The sequence below is a fragment of the Balearica regulorum genome, chromosome 5 (assembly GCF_011004875.1).
Source record: "Balearica regulorum gibbericeps isolate bBalReg1 chromosome 5, bBalReg1.pri, whole genome shotgun sequence".
NCBI classification, from domain to species: domain Eukaryota; kingdom Metazoa; phylum Chordata; class Aves; order Gruiformes; family Gruidae; genus Balearica; species Balearica regulorum.
Genome location: NC_046188.1, coordinates 60,351,575 through 60,372,708, shown reverse-complemented (window position 1 = coordinate 60,372,708; position 21,134 = coordinate 60,351,575). Strand labels below are relative to the sequence as shown.

General features: G+C 39.3%; 1 protein-coding gene across 7 annotated transcripts in view; it reads right to left on the bottom strand.

The window, feature by feature from the left end:
- Positions 1-21,134, bottom strand: part of MICAL2 (microtubule associated monooxygenase, calponin and LIM domain containing 2) — a 132,430-nt gene that overhangs the window by 48,537 nt on the left and 62,759 nt on the right. The window contains exons 17-25 of one of the 7 annotated variants that reach the window (XM_075755184.1): positions 20,645-20,749; positions 18,900-19,118; positions 18,553-18,654; positions 17,814-17,945; positions 9,615-9,722; positions 9,104-9,184; positions 7,490-7,676; positions 6,388-6,476; positions 5,967-6,066 (exon numbers count right to left, since the gene is read on the bottom strand). In XM_075755184.1, coding sequence (XP_075611299.1) covers positions 5,967-6,066; positions 6,388-6,476; positions 7,490-7,676; positions 9,104-9,184; positions 9,615-9,722; positions 17,814-17,945; positions 18,553-18,654; positions 18,900-19,118; positions 20,645-20,749 — 1,123 coding nt within the window. Of the gene's footprint in view, positions 1-1,463; positions 6,067-6,387; positions 6,477-7,489; positions 7,677-9,103; positions 9,185-9,614; positions 9,723-17,813; positions 17,946-18,552; positions 18,655-18,899; positions 19,119-20,644; positions 20,750-21,134 lie in introns of those variants that run through there. The other 6 variants (XM_075755186.1, XM_075755188.1, XM_075755187.1 and 3 more) reach the window with 6 other exon arrangements.

Sequence of the window (21,134 nt, the reverse complement as noted above, 5' to 3'; positions counted from 1 at the left end):
TCCCTCTAGTGATAGGATTTGCTAGCAATTTGAGTTTTTCGGGCCTTCTGCGCCACCACGAGAAACGCAATTACAATAAATCTAGACTCTAACATTACCCAATTCCAAGCTATTGTACTGATATTTTAGCAGGAATAAGTGAAACTTTATGAGAACAGCATGAACATCTGATGCCTCTCAAAGCTTCAGTGCCAAACAAATCATCACCTTCTGCCGACACAAAAACCTCTTCTGATGTTTCCATGCCACTGACTCTGCAAAAATGATCAAGTAAAGATGGCAGAAATGAGCCTGCTCTGAAACTGTAAACTGTGCAAAGAGTAAATTTAGTTTTACCCAAATTGCTTTGTCCATTGCAATTAAGGAAGTGCCAAGTATTGTCTTAAATAGTATTTGTTGCCCTATGTTTTCATTATGCAAATCATCTCCCCCTTGGACAGCAAACTTTCTACTGAGCTTTTTCTTTGGCAGGGAAGATGGAATAGTTCGTTAGGAATAACATTTGTTGTTCTTTACCAATGTTGACTTTAGCAACACTTTCAAAAAAATAATTTCTGTCATTCAAACAACCCTAGTGAGGCTCAATTTGAATTAATTTAAAAAAAAATAAAATCACACAATCTTTCCATTAAATTATTGGGACTATTCTTTCTGGGATTTTTTTTTTTTTCCTTGAAGTACAAAGGAAGAGATTATAGCTTAAGAATTGCAGAGCAAGCAAAAGAAAGATGAATGGGAGGCAGACTTAGGAAAGCTCTTTTGGAGAACCTGCTGTTTAAAAAGAACCATATCATCAGCTTTAAAAACAAAAATGAAAATTAAAAAAAAAGCCACGACAGATCAAAGGAAGGCTAAATAAATAAATAAATAAAACAAGGCCACTGTTAACAGATAAGAGGTCACCATTAGCTGCAGTTTCCAGTGATCCAGAAGATACAGGTAATACTGTATACTGGCAAACAGCATGCCAGAGCCAGTAGCAAAGGTAAAGCTTTACCCATAGGTATTACCTACTTTTCCCGTACACGATATAGGATCCCAAACACATTAACTTAGCATCACCTTTATGACATTTGTTAATATGTAAAATAAAAACATAAGGAAAGGTAACGGAAGTCAAAGAGAAGAGGGCAAGTACCATTTGTGCGTGCAATACAAGCAGCCTCCATGCTCACCAACACCAACTTATCATTCCCAGGAAGGATAAATCCCAACACCAGGCACCTCCTGATCTGCAGCGGATGGGATAAATTGTCAAGGACCCCAATGTATATCCCTTTCCAAAGGGACAGACATGCGATTATACCACCACAGTGAACCTCTCTGGCCTTTGGGTCAGGCCACACCAAAGATAACACAACAGCATCCACCAGAAGAAGAATATGCAAAACGAGTGTGAAGTCAACTATTTAGTCTCTGTCCTCAAGAAACATTTTTAAAAGGAAGAGATGAAACAAGGAGACTTATAAAGAACTACATTTATTTTTGTTTACAGCAGATATCATAAATAAAGCTAAAACAATTTTCACTGTGTGCAAAATACAGAATTTCCATGTGAAAATTTAAATACAGCATTAAAAACTATTTAATAAAAATATTCAGTTAAGATTATAAAGTAAAATGAAGACAGAAGATTTAGGAGGAGGAGGACAGAATCCTCAAAGGCTGGGAAGAGCTAGGAAGACTCTGCAACAGAAGGTAAAAAACACAGCAATGGGAAGTGATTTGAAATGACAGACCTTTACGTCACGACCTTCATCTCAAAGCGTGCTAAACTTTGTAACAAAACACCATAGCCCTGAAATACATAGGAAGTCATGTCCTAACCATTTGTGCAGGAAGTGTCGTTTAAAATACAGAGGGGTTTCTATGTGGGCACAGCGTGGGGACTTTCAAAGCTATCGAGACATTTTAGGATACCCACACAAATAAACACTATTGCTTTAGTCATGCAAACATACGGGTCAGCAAGATAAGGAGCGTGGGGCTCTGACCCTGCAGCCGTTCCGCATTCCTGGCAGAGGCAGGTGGAATGGGGCAAGTGGCAGAGGATGTTCATCCTCTCCTGAAAAATCACTGCTTAGATCAATTCCTGAAGGCCCTTCCCTTTGAGAGGGATCCGCAGCAGAGAAGGCTGGGTCACGGCCATGTCAACCAAAACCTTAGTGCGCTTGTTTGTCAGATTGAGCCCTTGGTCCTTGTTTGGATTAATTTCCCCTTCTAGGTTATCAACATGTGATTACGCATACTGGAACTTATATAAAAAATACATACACAATAATCACACAAATTTGTCATGGAGAGTAGCGGCCATGTCTCATGCAGCAAGACAAATCCATTCATCAGAGTGGCAAATGGGGCCTAGTTAATTAGTTAACAAAACAATTCAAACGAAAACACTCCGATTATATAAACTCGGCAGTTTGATATTACAGACTAAAAATAGCATGCACATTTATTGCTGTTAGGCCTGCCTACTATGTTACTTGGGGTGGAAGACTGGAATTGGCATCACTTTGGCTACTTTTTCCACAGAATCCTTTTATATTGTACTTTCCCAATATGAAAGCAGAGACGTGCTTAGAAAGCACCACAGCGCTCAAACGTTGCTTACTCGTGGCATATTTGAGCTCAATGGAAATAGGTTCTCACACTAACCAGGAGAATTAGCTGGCTAATCTTGTCCTGACCTTATTTTAAATCTTTCCTTCAATACTTTGAAGGAAGTAAGGCTTTAACTAGTTCTTTCAAGAAACCGTTTACTTGCCTAACTTACCTTAAAGGCACAAGGAAGTGTACATGCACAGACACAGAGAGAAAAAACATTCTCTACAGAGAGCGCCGACATTACCTTTTCTAGAACTGTGAACTCAGCAACAGGTTAAATGATCATGCCAAAGCTTGCATCCATTAATATACCAGACATGCACACTTTGCTCCAAAAGTCTTAAAAAAGGCGCAATAAAATGCTGTCAAACAACAGTGTTAGTCACACAATTTTGGAACTGGCAAGCGGAAAAAAAGTCACCTGAGAGCAGAAAGGCTTCAGCCAGTGAGCGGGTGCAGCACCGGAATGATGAATTGGACTAAAAGCAATGAGGGAGATTGACAGACAAGACAGCAGGAAAAAAAACAGAACTTAACTTGGTTGTATAAGAAACCATCAGAAAGATTACATTGGCACAAAGAAGAATTGACCAAAATGAAAACGCCTTTTTTCATTAAATCATGAACGAGGACACAAATAGGTGTGAATCTTACTAGCAGAATATTAAGATGAAGAGATTAAAAAAAATAATCTACCAATTAGATTGATACCAACAGAAAACCTTCCCAACAGAACTACCTGCAAAATCCCAGTGGAATATGCAGTGTAATTAGGATACCTCAGGAAAATGTTTTCATTATGCAAGTTCCTGTATTGTGTTCTGGGAACATAGGGATTTTATTCTCCGTTATATAAATCTGTATAGAGCTAATATCGTCTTTTTTAAATTTTTTTTTTAAACTTTCTACTAGTAAGATTCATTTGCTTTAAATTCATTGGACATCAGAGATTTCCAAGTTTCTTACTATATCACCATTTTCTGTAAGTTTAGCATTATGCTCACTCGGCTGAAAAGCAGAAAGATTCCTGTAGTAAACAGCAGGAGAGAAGTTCAGGAAAAAGTGTGTCTAAAGACTGTGCTGTTGACAAACTGAAATCAAAACTGATGGCAAGCCAAATTTTAAAACTTTGCCACTTAGCAGTTTGCTGTGTTGCAGGAGTAACATGGTAAATTGCACTGCAGATTTTTCACTCTTTAGGGTGAAACAATTACTATCATTAGCAAATAATTAAAAAGTATACAGTGTTCCAAAAGTAGTTTGGTTTGTTTTTTTTTAAATGTTATAAAAGGTACAGATACATTTCTTCACATACATACAGACACCCACATTACTATAATTGTCACTGTGTCCAGTCAATATTCTAGCAAAGTTTTGCTGAATACATGTTTGAACATTAATGGCAATTTATTTCAAACAAATGCTACCTTATACCTAAACAATTTTCTTCAAGCACTTTTTCAAGTTCTGTGCATATACTTAACAAATTTTTCCCAAAATACACGATCACTCTAAAATGTGAAAAGCTTTATCCTTCTAGTTTGAAGAAAGTCAAACTATTTGGAAGAAAAATCCAGTTTGTCATTTATTTTAAACAGAAGACACATTTCCTTTTAATAACTAAGAAACAAAACAATTCAAATCATCTTTTCCCAAACTATGTTAAAAAAAAACCAAAAAAAACAACAAAAAACCTGCCACTCTCTAAGCAGCACAGTCATTTAAGACCACTGGAAAGTGATCATGAACTTTGGTGCTATCTGAATGAGACATTATTTCCTATTATTTAAGCCACATTCTTTTGGCTAGAAATAAATGCTACAGATGCTTTTAATTTTAGGCTATACATATTATCATGTTTATGTATTTACCTATTTCCTGGTAAACTTCTGAATTTAAACATTTAAATATTTGAGAAGCAGGGAGCATGCTTACCTCACTGGCTAACTAGGCTGAAAGTAATCAGAATTTGGGATGTTGGTGTCTCCTTGCCATTAAATAATTTATTTAACCTGTCCCAACACCTGATTAAGGCAGACATTGTTGTGAGACATCTGAAAGAAATTTACTTAATGGCTGCTCCAGATAATATAATTTCACCTTTCTTGCTATCAGCTTTACACATTGAAATGAATGAAATACCCAACTAAGATATAATCTCCTTAGAATACGTTTGTAGGTTTTTGCTGTTTGCTCTAAACTTGTATTTTTAAAAAAATTCCAAAAGACAACAGGAGCAGTGCCTACCCAGAGGCACAACAGCAGTGATTTCAGTTACAGATGAGTGCTCCATAAACTGATATTCCTGCAATCAGCCACCTAATTAGGAAGCCTCGACTTGAGGAATAAGTCAGGTCTAATTACAGTTTCAATCAGGCCTTCACTCAACTAAGATTTGCTCTTCAAATTTATTTCAAAACTTTCAATAAATTAGTAGTACAGATTATACCCACTGTCAACAAAGGGTATCTATCACATGTTAGAAATGTAAAAGGCATGACTAGGAGCAATGTCAATTAAGTATTTGATTTTTTTTTTTTTAAAGCATTTTCATGCAAGTTATAACCCTCATAACCCAGAGGAAAAGCAAAAGCAAGAAAAAAAAAAAGGTATGCGCCATATTCAGGTTTCAAAACCCAGTCATTTGTCATAAATATTCCCCAAACATCTGAAAGAACACATATTCTTTCTTGGTCTAACGAAAAAAAAAAAGGGGGGGAGGGAAGGGGGCAAGGAGAAGAATGGTTTCAAAATGTACCACCCTCACAATGGTCTGATCACAGGATAAAAATGGGGTGGAAGGGAAAATCTACGAAATATCCTTCATCCGTCTCCGTGTTCTGGAAATGTGTCTGGACACTGCCCTTCATGCTCTAACACACAGTACATTTTATATTGCAAATTTTGATTGCACCTCGTTTATATCAGAAGGAATCCACCGTTCATTTAAATCACACGTTAAATTGTATGAAAAGTAAAAACAAAAAAATGAACAAAACCCCTCAAGAAAATAGCGAGGCTGTTAATTTTGAAAATCTGAAAGGCACAACTGAGCAAGACACGTAGAAGAATTTAAACCCTATAGAATTTTTTCACCCATTCAAGCACATTTTCAAGTGATAGCTCTGCTTCCCGGTACATATGAGTAAGTACCTCTAGAAGAGCACAGAGGAGTGGCACACCAAGGCTCAAGAGTTCGTACAAGTAGGTATAGTTATATGCATTGTCCCTGAAATGAAGATTGGTAGCGTGCAGAAAACCATGCATCCAGTTAGACAGGCGTCTGGGAATGTCAAGCAGATCCCTTGTCACCCGAAGGGGCCAGCTTAGCGTGCCCCTAAAGAAGGAAGTCAGGATACCTGGGGACCTGTCCTCTGGACTGCTAGCAGTGGACAAAGTGCTTTCTGTGGTGGTCGCTGTGGGTTTGGGTTCCTCTTTCTTCCATGCTTCTGTTGCCTCCTTTATATAAAGCATTAAAAAAATGTTAAACATACTTCTAAAAATGGACAGTCCAGTTTCTGTTACTGTTTTCAAGTTTTTATATATATTGTCATTTCCAATTGTTCTTAAGCTCAACTTTGCTTTGTATAGGAAAAGCCAGTTTCCATTGAGAATCAGACTATAAATATGCCAAATTCAAAGAACCAGGAGGTTCTATTTTAGTATTGATTTTACTACTTCTGGACATTAGGTAGAAAACATCTCACACAGAGTATTGCACCCGGCTCCAGATACAGCTGCTTCAACATTTCCTGCATTAGTAATATAACCAATACATACCTTTCCTTGGATCTGTAATGTTGCTCTTCTCTTTCTGTGTTTAGTGCTAATTTTGCAGTGCGTAAAATGAGGTTTACAGTAAAATTTATCTACAAGAGAAAAAAATAAATGATATTTATCTATATGCATATGGACTAAAAACCCACTGTTGCATCTATAAAAAGAGATGAAATCAGGATAATTAATGGTTGGGCAGCAAAAGGAAACTTGCCATCGACTCTGACACAGATTTGCATATTTGTTAGATAAGGTGGGATCATTTATCTACCACACAAGTTTAAAATTAATAAACAGCAGGAAAAAAAGATTCTATAAATACCAAGTCACAAACCAACACAAGACATCAAGCATCAAAAAGTCAAATAATCAGTTCAAAAAGTCTTTGCAGAAGATTCTCTAAACTGCAAAAGAACCACTTTTGGCCTTGAGTCTTTAATCCTTTTGTAGGAGATCAGATCTACTCAGATCATTTGGAAGTGGGAAGGGAATTTCAATTCAGTTTAATAATTTCCCACTAAACTAAAAAAAAAAAAAAAAAAAGGGGGGGGGGGGGGGGGACGACACGGACAAAAAATGAGAGCCCAAGATCTGAATCTCCCATTCTACAGCAGACTGGAATGAATGACGCTGTTGCTTGGCCAGTACTATTCCTTTCAACTTCTGAGGCATAACATCTTGAAAGAAATAACATATACTCGCCCCCATCCATGTAAATCTGCCAGTATCTTGGTTTATCCCTAAAGATCACATTATTTAATGGCCATCTGTAAGTGAGAGATGAGAATAATTCTGTATTGTTGGAGAAAAATCACCTTTATTGCCCCACTCTGCTTTGACCTGTGATTGGACAACCTGTATTTTGGTCACTTGACTATTTTCCACTGAGGATTTCTTCATTTAAAGCTCAGGTCTGTCATAACTGGATTCTTTTAAAAGACTAGAACTGCACGTAAAAGGACTCAAAGATCAGCATGGACGCAAACAACATACTTGGCAGACCTCCTCCTGACCGAGCTACTTGGCCAGGTCTTTTTCCCCTAGTTCCATTAAAAGCATCAATACTTGGACATTTTAAAATATTCTTAAATAGTTCCTATATTACCTTCTTCAACATCAAAGGCATAAATTCCTAAACGGAGCGTTGTAGAACATATTTCACACTTGAAGCACTCCCTATGAAAGAAGTGGCCTTCTGCACTCAGCCGCTCCATAACATATACCCGTTTTTTGCAGAAATAACAAATGTCACTCCCCCCGACAGACTGAGGAAATTCTTTTCGCAGAGATCCCTGTTAAAAGATAAAAATAGAAATGCACATAAAGCTGTTGCACTACACCCAGATATAAATTCTTATTAAGTGGGCAGCTGCTTTAGTTGCTTGAAGTGTTACACAGCCCCCTCCACACATAATTCAAATAACCATCAGTCAGCTTTTTTATTACTCATTTGATGCAATTCTGTAGGTTTATGCAGCAATTCATAAATCAGACATCACAAAGACTTTAAGGGGTGAGTTTTCAGCTGGACTTGCATCCAGCTTCCCTCTAGGAGTTCACCGACATTTTGTGTTTACTCAGGTACCAGAGCAGCATCAGCCCCAAACGCCCATTTACACCCCTGCTCCGCGCTAGCACAGGCACTCGGGTCTCACGGCTGTGGGCATCGGTGTTTCTCCAAAGAGGGCAAAGGCAGACCTTGCCAGCCTCGAACAACAGACATGCATTTGGAGCTAAGAAAACAGACACCCTTGGTTCATACACACTCCTGAGGAAAATGCAGGCTCATGGCTCAAGGTCCAGGAAGAAAAACTGACACCATTCGATGCTGGTGACTGAACCACCATCTACATCAGCTGCAGACACGCATCCCCTCTCAGTTCCTCCTGAGACTACAGCCCAAGCTAGTACTTCGTTTGTTTTAAAAATCAATCTCATTCCTACCACACACATACAGTATATTTTTAACTCATTAGTCTTTACAATAGGATCCACATTAACAACTTGAAACTATTTTGAAAATTTTTGTTGCATTTGGGCTGGCAATTAACATTCTTTAATCGCCGCAAATCTCATTTTCTCTGGATATACATGAAAAAGTACAGAAAAATAAATTCTAAATGGATCAGATGCCACTGGGCTTCCCTTTTTTTATTAGGGTCAAGTATGAAAGTGTTAATTGGCATTATTGCATTCTGTTTAGTTATAGGTGGGTACAGATGAGCATCCTGTCTCTACCACAGCTGCCCCACCAGCTCCCTCCCCTTCCACCATCCCCGCTGCCACAGGAGATGTACCACGCATGGGACAGAGGAGGCACGGGCTCGACAGAGGCCAGGCACGTTCAGACAGCAGCACACAGTCCACACAACTCATCTTTAATTTGCCACCAAAAGGTGGCCTCAGAACAATTTTTTAATGTTAAGTGCAAGTCACAATTGTCATTGTCACAAGTCACACACTTGCGCTTAAAAGTTGAGAATCCTATTCCAAATCTGCCATTAGTAATCCATTTTGCTGTAATGGATCATTTCAGAGTACGAAACTTTCCAAATGAACAACCATGCAAATGGAAAAGTACACAAATGCATTTTTAAAAATATGATGTTAATAGAACAGGTCACATAGTTACAATGAAGCGGAAGCAATTGGAGTTTAGTGCTGGCTAATAATTTAGTGTCATCACCACAACACAACACCTTACTTTGCTTCTCAATACCTGACAGCTCTGAGCAGTGGAGGCAGGAGATGGAGAATGAGGAATAGGGCAAGGACCTGTAGCTCTGTCCAGAGACCGCTTCTGAATTCAACATAGAACAGTGTCAGAGTTTAAAAACAGCTCTCTTCAAAATGAGGCACGGTGATTCAGCATTTGCGTGTTAAAAATAACTGCATAAACATGTACTGTACAAAACTTTCTTTAGAAGCCACCCTGATTAATAATTGTCTTCTGTTACTAATTGTACCAGTAATTACATTTAATAAAAGCCTCCTGAAGTTTTAATTCATACAGACAAATAAGAAAAATATAAATAGAAGACAGGGTGAGCAACATTTCTAGCACATCCACACATCAGCATATTTTGCCAATATGCACTTGATTCCTTATTAAGCGTTAGACTAAGACCTTTCACAACGCTTAAAGTGCTCCACAACCAGGATCTTAAGTCAGGATGACATTCTGGAAACACCGCTCTTAAGTTATCGTTTCTTTGTGGGTTTACTCTTACCAGTTCAAGGGGGGGAAGCTGTGGCTTGGGTCTGTGATCATTCACATACAGATTGACAAGAACTTCAGCCACAGCTCCAATTGCACGTGAGACCTTTCCTACAGTCATCTAACCAGAAAAGGGGAGAAGATGAAGAACAGAAGGAAGCGCTTTAGTTATTCTTGAAAAATAATTTAATGAGAAAAGGACAAGAACGATTTGAAAACATGCAAACAATGATAAATAGAGGCTAGGAGAAAGAGCAGAGGCAAAGTCTAGCAGAGCACAAGCATGTTCATGCATGATCAGTGTGGTCCAGCTGGTGGCCACAGAAGGCTTCCATGCAGCCCATGTGCTTCTCCCTGTGGATGATGGAGAAATAGCTCTGCCTGGCTATCAGGGTTGGACCATTCTGATAGATTAAAAATCCCCTATTGTTCACTTTGCTTTCTTAGGACTTTGTTGTTATATTTCAGAACAGGGGGTGGGGACTAAACTTCACATCAATGGACCACAAACTGTGGCATTTCAGGAAACATTCTATGAAAACGTACTAGAAGTCCTGCACGGAAATGCTTTGTTGATGCTCACAGAGCAACCATTCTCCTTCTCCCCAGTGACTCATCTTAACACCAGGGAAAACTGGATAAACTTTGCTCACAAAAGGAAGACATCGCCTTTGATCTGCTTCATCACACTATTGCAGCCACGATTGTTAGGCTGTTTCTAACCAAGTTTATCAAAGGCAGGTCTGCAAGTGCAGCTCCTTAGGCTGTGGTTGCAAATGCAGACCACTGACTGCATAGTCCAGGCTTCCTTGCCAAAGCACACGCCTGGGGACTGGAAAAGAAGGCAGGCATGTGTGTGGCAGGCAGGTAAGTAGGTCATTCTAGTTCTCTGTTCCTCAAAAAGAGACTGTGAAGACTTCACAGATTTACAGAAGTACTTTCTACCCTAAACTAAATTTCCTGCAGTGATTTTTGTTTTATAGTCAATATAAGATCCCACCACCTCTCTGGTAGCAAAGGCAGCAAGGGCCATCCTGGTATGGCCAGGGATCTGATACTCTGCTTCTGAAGCCAGGACATATCTTCGCTTTCAAGCCATCTCGTACCTTACGCTCCATTTGCCTCCCACAGAGGCTAAATTTTAAGTGTTTCACTTCTCAGTGAAATGGTTTTTCTACTGCCACCGCTCTAAGTCTTGCTAACAGAAAGGTTTTAAAATATCAGAAGATTACCATGAAGAAAGGAGAAAAATATAAATGCAATGGTATTCATCATACTTTAAAATTATTTTAAAGCATTTTCTATCAAGCTTAAAAGCAACTATAATGCATTGTGGGTGTGTTTTCAAAAATTACTATGGTTAAAAGTATTCTTGCTAATAAAAAAAAAAAATCAAGTTCAGGAACTTGGGAACATGTCCAGCGCCTTACAGCTCCCCTTATCTTTTGAGAGTTATCCCATAATTAACTTTATATCCAGGCAGATACAAAATATGTATGTTAAGTCAACAAAGGGCATTCAAGGGACAAATTTCTGTACTGCTTGGTTTTGTTTAATATAAAAAGACTTTTAAATATTATTCAATATCTGCACAACTTGGGTAACAACAGCAAAGTAAACTGTTAATTACATACTGCAATGCTGTCCCTAAGTAGTACATTAAATTACAAACCAATACTAGCAGTGAGATGGCTTGCTACTACAGAAAAACTACGTTCCTTTGTAGACAAAATTTTCCTCCCCAAATTCTGCACCTCTGAATATGCTAAGCAATATTTAGGCCATACACAACTTATTACCCAGGAGCTCCTAGGTAAAAGAAAGCATTCAAAGTCAGTTGAAGCAGAAATTTACCTTGAATTAGTTAAACGCTGGAGCAATCAGTTAAACAATAAGGCTATGCTTAAAGTGCAAGTAGCTGAATTTCAGGTAAAGTATCCTTGAGCCTGAACTACACCTTGCAAGTCATCGGGTTGGCTGATTTCTGTTCTACACCCATTGGAGCTATCTGTGTCAACATTAAAGCAGTCAAAACAAGAAAACTGCGTGTTTATACATACTTTTGAAATGTTATTAAAAGGAAATGTTCTTGTAATGAACATGAATTCACAGTCCAGGCAAAAGCAAATAGGATTTCAAGTTAATCTAGCAACCGAAAGATTGCTGACTGGTCTCGTCTCCTAATCAACAACCACCAACACAAACATTGTTGCTACTCACCGGCAGGGAGGGCAGGAAGCAAGTGGGCTTGAGGACTGATTAGATCTCATTTTAGAGAAACTGTTTAATAAGGACATAATACTAGGGGAAGATCTCTACTGAGTCTCCTTACTGAATCAGCTATGCAGGCAGTCAAGAGGAGATCAATTTGCTACAGCCTTAGAACTGCACCTTTCAGATGCCCTGCAGAGGGATCCAGATAGGTTGGAGCATTGAGCAGTGATTAATGGGATGAAATCTTAAAAGTCCAAATGGCAGATCCTGCACTTCGGATGGAGTAATGCTGGGCACAAGTATAAATTGGGAAAGGAACGGCTGGAGAGTAGCTGTGCAGAAAGGGATCTGGGGGTACTGGTCAACAGCAGCTCAGTATGAGCCAGCAGTGTGCCCTGGCAGCTAAGAGAGCAAATCCGGGGGTCCATCAAACATGGTATAACCAAACGGTCAAATGAGGCAATTTTCCCGCTGTATTCAGCGTTGTGCAGCTTCACCTTGAGTACTGTGTGCAGTTCCGGGCCCCACAATTTAAGAAGGATGTTAAGGGACTTGAATGTGTCCAGAGGAGGGCAACAAAGCTGGTGAAAGGGCTGGAAGGAATGTCCTATGAGGAGCAGCTGAGGACTCTGGGTTTGTCTAGTTTGGAGAACAGGAGGCTGAGGGGTGACCTCATGGCTCTCTACAGCTTCCTAAGGAGGGGACGTGGAGAGGGAGGTGCTGATCTCTTCTCCTTGTAGTCAGTGACAGAATGCATGGGAATGGTTCAAAGCTGCTCCAGGGGAGGTTCAGACTGGACATGAGGAACCATTTCTTTACCGAGAGGGTGGTCAAACACTGCAACAGGCTTCCTAGAGAGGTGGCTGATGCCCCAGCACTGTCAGTGTTTAAGAGACATTTGGACAATGCCCTTAATACCATGCTTTAACTTTTGGTCAGCCCTGGAGTGGTCAGGCAGTTGGACTAGATGATCATTGTAGGTCCCTTCCAACTGAAATATTCTATTCAAATGCCACTCAGTCATTAAATAGAAATATCCGGGCAGGACGAGAATCCACCAGCACAGCCCTGTGAGCACCTGCCACCATCAGAAACCCATAGAAAATGGGAGGAACAGGATGTGCAACAGCAGTGCTGCCCTGCAAGGCTCATAACTTCTGCCCTCGTGTGACAACAGCACAACCACCGAGCAACCCCTCGTGTCTCCTCTAAACCTCACCCTGCTTACGGACAAGTACTTCAATAATATACCCATCCATTAAATCGTAATTTAAGTGTAATAAACTCCAGCTGCAGGAGAGAGGGTCTGACCCCAAGTCTGCACACATTTCTTTAGGGAACCTGTCAGCTCTTACACGGCTTAGCTTTGGTCAACAGCACACAGATTTCTGCCTGCCTGATGCTGCTCAGGTACCCTAGAAACTCAGTATACACATAATAGGTTTTATATTTTGCTCATGCACTTACTATCCTTGAGGCTACTGGTGTACGTGAAGTCCCACACACACATGCCATTTTGTAGAGCTGAGGCCACTATCAATATTTAACAGGCTACTGCTCACAATTCAGGCAGGTTTATACCAGCAGCTTTAAATCCTTTGTTGGAAAGGAATCTCAAGGAGTTACCTTACATAGTGAATTCCAGGAAACAACCAAGAAAACACTTAAAAATCCCACAAGAGTTTGCGATTTACTAAGACTACTGACCTGTCAATGACATGTTGCCAAAGCTTTTCAGCAGGTTGATCAGGGCGGTTATTCATGTGGGAAGAGAAAGTTGCCTTCTGCATTTCCCCGCGCTATTATTTGTAACACCACAGCCAACCAACAAGTAAGCCTCAGTAGTATTTTCATAAAACAAAGGAAATATGCTCTCTGCCTCCAAAAAGCATAGACTACTTCCCCTTTGTTGTTTCATATCCTTAATGATTTTCCTGGTCTTATTTTGCTTTGAGGGTGATTTATTTACTTTTCATACCACCTGCTACATACATTTTACCTCTGAGATAAACAACATTTGAGTAGTAAGTTACTGTGTGTAGGAAACACCCAAGCCCTGCTTACTGCTGGTAATTAGAGTCACATCACTGAAGGGAATTAGTTGGTCCAAACTCTGCAGGCAGCAAAGCCTACTGATTGCAACATCTTCATAATTCTTATGACGTATTGCGTGGATTCAGCCATGCAAAGCTCAGATGAACACAGCTTTCTGAAGGTCAATCCAACTTAAAAAAACCAAACAGCAATAACCAAAACCCAGCCTGTAATCTAGTATTTGCTCATTCATGATTCTACCTATGTGAATTTTGACAGCTGATAAAAGCTAGAAGGTAGTTTTAATTATTACAGGCAACTTCCATATAGTATCATATAGAAGTTAATTCTTAATAAGTTGTAATGACTGTATGTCTTTTAAAGAAACAATACGCTTCCATAGCCTTCCTTTCAAGTGCTCTTTTCAGGACTGAGGCTTAATAACAGGTTTCTATAATAAGACAGTAAGACTTCGTTGCCACCCTTTTCGCCACCATAACTAATACTGTTCCAATGAAAATTCAGCAGATCAACATATGGATAACAATCTTAGTACTCACTTGAAATTAAAATGACAGTACTCACTTGAAATTAAAATGACAGTACTAACTATTTAAAGGATCAGAGAGTGCTGATATTTATAGGTAATTTCTCATGTAGTCCTACAAAACTCAAAGACTTCTATTATCTTCTGGTTTTCTGCTAGCAAAAAGCAGAAACACCGAGAGCAACATGAGGGTGCTCTTTTGTTGACTTATCAATCCTGAAGTGCTTTTTCTTAGAAGTCTAGGCTTACCTAGTGAGATCTCAGAGACCAGAGTCCTATAACCCCACCCTCTAGATAACACACACAGGCAATTACCAGTACGTATTCACAGCAGACAGGTATAAACATATTGTTAAATTATCATACACGGTACTTGAAAATGTGTACTGCACACCTGAAATATTATCAAGTTTTATTGATATAGTGCTGCACTTTTAGACAGTGTTTTATAGAGTATGATGAAATTTTCCTCTTCTGAAAAGTGTGCAATCTTAAAAGATAAAACACTGGGACAACAACTTAAGCATGGAAGGCCACAGACTGATTGCCTGCTATGGAATCAAGGCAGCAGCAGGTGTTCCTTGAAGATTTAATACTCTTACAGTAAAAACAACAGTAAGAAATCTGCTTCTTGGAAGAATTTTGCTTGAGAAATAACAAAAGGTAAGCCAAAACATGGTCTGTGTAACTTGAAGAAGAACAGAACTTAAGTTGCCAGAGAGGTAAAGCTAAGGCAACAGGGGTGTCACAGGACTGAATCGACCTCACAGCACATGAGTACCTATGGAGAACAAGTCTTGCACAGCCATTAACCCTTCACCAGCACATCACCAACACCAAGAACAGTCCTGGACATAGGTCCAAAGGTCCACTGAGTCCATGCCCTGTCCCCAGGGCAGGATCCACCTTACTTGTGCAAAGTAAGTGACATTGGCGTAACCTGCTCCAAAAGGTGTCGGCGCGGCAGCCTGCAGGTCTCCCCCAGCACCCTGCTCCTTACCATTCAAGGGTCCCCTTTTCCCATCCCCAGGCCTGACCTGAATCTCCATTTCCATGGTGACTGTCCATCACCCCTTACTGTGTGACAGTGAGCATGGAGGACAGGCACCCTCCCCTTCACCACAGCCACCTTGTGCGGACACTATGGATGACTGACCCTGCCTAACACCCCCACTCCCTTTCAGTTACCCCTGTAGCAAGGGCAGCACCAACAACGTCACTTGTACTAACTGGCAGCCCTGGAAAGGAAACTCAAGGGGGAGGTTTTGCCTCCTTTTCTGTTTAAAAATCTATTTACTACCTTTCCCATTGAAATATCTGCAGTAATCCATCATCACTTGGGGTTCATTTGGATCAGCTTTCTATTACCGCAGCTGTCTCAAAGGGGAGGAGAGTAAAAGTTTGCCTGTTCATTATCAGACCTGCTATTAAAAATTCTCAAATATGCCAAAGAAAACACGTAGTCCTATCTAACCAGCCAAATATTTACCAAATGAGATGAAGTTATATTTACTGTGCTGGTGACAGAACAAGATTTTCTTGCCTCAGCTGTGCTGCATTCTGCCATTACCTCTGAAGAGATCATTTTCAATTAAACTAAACTCAGCCTGAGTGAAATCAAGTCACAACAAACTATTACTTCACCATTTAAATACAATGGCAAACTAATAAAAGGCTGTGAGTGCACTTTAAACAAAATGCAGTTGAATTAAAACATCCAAAAATGATTGCTCAGGCCAAATGTTCTCTACAAAAAAATGTTAAAATCCCATTAAAATTATCGCTCACAGAGTTTCCAAATGATGAAGAGCCCAGTTCTCATTCTAAAACTTTGCTCACATTGTTGAGGTTTTTTTGGTTTTGTTGTTTTTTGTGGTTTTGGGTTTGTTTTTTTTTTAATTCTCTTTGCACTGTCACAATAGTTCTCCAACTCAAATGAGCAACAGGCCCTGATATTTTGGAAACTATTACTTAGCTTAAAACCCATCACACACTATACCTCCCCAGGTCATAAAAAGTAAGAGGTAAATCCAGGCAAAGGAATTACTTTGAAGCTGAAGAGAATTATGGGATTACCACAGTAAGGCACCTGCTGGGCTTGCAGTGTCCTTGAAGGGCTGTGTAGCCTATATTTTCCTGGGGAATGAGAGGAAGGGAGTCTTTTCAGCATAGCTCTATCTTAACCGAAGAATGTGCCTTTGCAAACAAATCAGCTCAGTATTTACCTGCTCAGTTCCTGCTGAAGCTGTGAGGCTGAACCAGCATCAACAATATGGTGCAAAATAACCTGCAAAGATCTAGCCCAATTCCACTAGATGATCAATGCTGAATGACCACCAAGTGGGAAATTACCTTCGGCCATGGCTTACCTCAAGTTGGGCAATACTCATGAGTCTTTCATGAAACTACTGTTATTTAAATACAACAAAAGCAAGCAGAATGCTTTGCTCCTCCTCACAGTAAATGGAGACGGTACCCAATTTTGCCAAATAGTACTTCTTTCACCTGTCAGCTCCAGCAACACCTGCATTGGGTCACAGCAGTCGCCTTCAATACCTCTAAAAACTTGATGTTTCCACTGTTTTTCCACACCAATCCTATTCAATACTACAGTGTTCCCAGACTGCTGCTACATAATCTGTGGGTGAAGGAAAGGGAACCTGGGCCTTTACCTGCCCTGAAAAGTTGAAAAATATCAAATTTTCTTCAATTAAAATCCTTCTAAAACAAAGGGAGTTAGAAGCCAATGTCATCTTAACTTCCTCAGATAAAAGTACAGCCCATTGTAACATCAGCGTAAGCAGTAAAAGCTGAATAATTCTGATTCAAGTGTTATCTAATTGTTTTCATTTAGAGCATGCGTGTCCTCTCTGTAAAGTTTGCTCTTGCAAAGAACTGTATTCTAGCAATTAATGTGCAGAAGCAAGTTTAAAGTACAAATAAGTAAACACAAACCAGCAATAATTTCTCTATCAACAAGTGCTCATACAATTCTAAGATGTGTCCTCTAGTTAAAATAAACATTATGGTCCAGGTTCTTCCCCTGCAGTCCAGATGGATATTCTTATGAAAAGAAACACAAATGCCACCCAAGAACAACTAACCGATCCCATAACATCCAGTTCGCTATACAATGTGAAGCTTGCTCTCTGCTAGGCATGTCTGTGGTATTATCCAACAACAGAACATTTAAGATAAGCAGTAATGCAAAACTTTCAGAACTGAGGCAAAAATTTTGTTAACTATTTGCTTTGTTCTTTAGCTTTATATGTGAACTATTAATGACAGTGAATAAAATAAAGTTTGATTGAAATGTGAATCACAACAGATTGCTGGCAGCACCTTCCATCCAAGCCATTTCTTAAGCAGCTTTAGCACAAGTTTGGATTTTACAGGAAAAATCTGTTAATAGAGTACCTGTCTAGAAGGAACAGCAGGGGAAGCTGAACCGACAGATGATGCAGAAGAAGCAGCAGCTGAATCATGAGGTGGAGGGCAAGAGGGAGTTGGGGGCTGAGAATGGGATAAGCCTTTAGTAGGTAGCTTATTCTGTGTAGAGCAGAAACAGGAGAGTTATCCAAGAGACAGTGGCATTAGCACAGGTTAAGAGAGTAATTTCATAGTCATGCATCAATAAAATAGACAGATAATAACTACAATTCTGCTCTTTTCTCTATTTCTGCACAGTGAGGAGCCATGGAAATCATCACAGCAAAACCTTCACGGCAAATGGTATTCAGTTTTCTTACCAAAAATATTTACAGTGGGCAGTAAGGTAAGATAGGGCTGGGAGAAAGCATAACAAAACATAAGAAATACCAGAATCTACTAAGAGCTACTGCTCACCAATTCATTAGAAACCACGAGCTACCAGTGTATACATAAGCACAAGACATAATTTATTCTAACACATTTCTCTCATGCTAAAGTACTCTGACTAGCTTTATGATTTAGATTGTGTTTTACCTCAATTAAATTATGCAATAACATTTAAACAAAGCTTTTTACCAGTTTCAGTGGAATCCACATTAACTTTCATATCCACCCAGGATGAAAGGAAAGTTAAAAACAAAACCACTGCAGTTTTCCCCTCCCCTATGAATTCTTATGTGTCTTCTAACTTGGCACTTCTTCAGGTACAAAACCTAACATTCACCTTTGGAAACTCCATGTATCCAAACATTGAGGCAAGATGTGCTGCTTTCTCTTTAATGTTCTTTTTATGGAATTCTCTATTTGCTATGGTCTGAGCTCTTTTCTGCAATAAGAGCCAGGGAAGGAAAGCCAAGAAAAGAGAGAGAGAGAGAGAGAGAGAGAGAGAGAGAGAGAGGTATTTCAGTTAATGTCACATATACCATCAGAATACAGCAAGTTTGTAGAAAGAGTTTTTATTGTCTTAATATAACCTAAAGTCAGCAGAGGAAAAGCCAGCATATCCAGAGAAAATACAGTATACAGATTAACACATGCAGTTAAGAGAAAGGAAAAGAAATTGCTTGTCACCTGTTTCATTTTTTCCTCCAGGTGCTGAAGACGCTCAAGCACTCCAGAAAGTACAAATGCAGCAGAACAGGCAGATGCGAGATTTTCAGAGGTTTCTGACAGACTGGGCTGGGTATCTGTATTTTGTACAGTCTTTGTTCTCCTGGCCATATGATCAGAACCATTTAAAGACTGTTTGGGTTCCCTGACCTCGTGTTCACTCCTAGCTACCACCTGAAACTGGGAAACACTTGAAGTGAAAAAAAATCTGCTTTCTGCACTACCATGCAGTATATGCAGTTTCTAAGGATGCTTTCAAAAGCGCGGCAGAGTCATGCACATAACTGGAAATAAAACATTCTCACATCACTCTTTGCACACTATCTACCGCATCCCTGATGCGTGTGTCCATGCACTGAAATATATCAGTCCTACATAACTTATGCAGGTCTTGACACCCTTCTCTAGGTTTGTCTCAGTTTTTATGAATAACCCCCAGGTAGCATCAGTGCAGAGGAATATGACACTACATCTCCTTCTGGGGTTTTTAGCAAAGGTTTTGGGGTTTTTTTTGTTTGGTTTTGTTTTTAGCATCACATCTGCCTGGAACTAAACTTACAATCAAATTCTAAGAATATCAACAGTAGGTCTTGGCATAATTCTAGATTTAGTCTGACCCAAGTCAAGCTATAATATATATTTCAGATGTAAAGCATTTTAGGAGGAGTTCAGAATGGGACTCTGAATTTGAATTTTCATATAAAATAGCTTTTGAAGTAAATAAAACATTTGAACTAGTTCAGCTTTATCAAATTCAGTCTGACCTTCCAGTTGGTCTTTTCATGACAGTTTTCATGACCGTCCAATTCAAATAAATACACAAACTTTCCAAATTTCTCAGAATTAAAGTAAGAAAACCTAATGCCAATCAACTTGCAGTGTGCTCCTGATTTTTCATGATAGCACACTTGCCTTTAAAACAACAATTCTCAACCAGTTTATGAATCTGCATTTTTCATCAAGCTGATCTGCAGATTTCTACATGCAACGCAGATCTCATTTCACTGCAGACTACTCTTGAAATGCCACTACAGGATATTTACTTCCATTTAAAACTCTAATGTAAAGTGAATGTCAATACTACTTGATATGAGATTGCTTTCATTGGAAGTACTAAGAAAAAAATTTACAGAATGTATTCAAAAATTGCCCCATCTAGATGATGCTGCAAAAGAGCTTTCAGCAGAAATTCTTATCACAAGTTCTACTTAAAGAAATAAAAAAACCTGGGCATCAATATCAGCTTTTCAATTCTTAAGCTTATCTTAGACATTTTTGTGAGGTTTATCAGGGTGGAAAACTCGCTTTGCCTTATCATTACAACAGCCCAAAGCATCAAGTACATGCGCAGACAAATTTTCAGGTACTGCTGTAGTTTTCTCGCATGTTAAATGTAACTACATAATTATATTTATACAATTTGGAGTCTAGTTGTGACACCACAGAAATCAACATCTATGTTTTTAGGGGTTTTTTTTCCACACAGTTAATAATTCTTTCAAATAGTTTTCTCATCTGGTCAAGCAGGTGTAAAATAGCCTTAAACTTGAATGTGGTTTTCACAATTCTCAGCTAAATATATCTGTTAACTGGGCAGATTACATCCAAATATTGTTTTATATATTCTGTAGTTACACAATAACATTTTGTTCCTAGCAGTAAGAGAAATGGTGTGCTTGTCAGGTGTTACCCATAGGAGTTCCTACCTGCCTTTTTGGTTGAGGTGGAAGAAGACTTGGATCCTTAGGTTTCGCAAAGCGAGGATTAACAGGAGAGTCAGAAGACAGCAGGGCTGGTCTATCTATTAGCTCCTTGTAAAGTATTTTTAAAAGTATAAAGACAGAGTGGGGGAAACAAAGAGGAAGGCAGTAAATAGGATTCAAAGAGACAGAAAGAAATAAAAGCTGCTTTTAAAGATGGGTTATTATGGAGCTTAACAACACATTTTGCAGATTTTTGTTATGTACCCATTTTATTAACCCCTTCTACCATCAAAGATATACTTAAAATTCAGCACATTCAGTATTCTTTACGAGAGCTTATGATTGAAGCTTCCTACGACATGGCCAAGCAAACCTCTGCACGCGTATCATACACAGAAAGCTCAGAGCGTTGACATGTAGGCCAGGTAGAGCGCAAACAACAGTGGTTCATGGATTGAGAAAGCCACTTGACATCTATAAAGCCTACACTTCT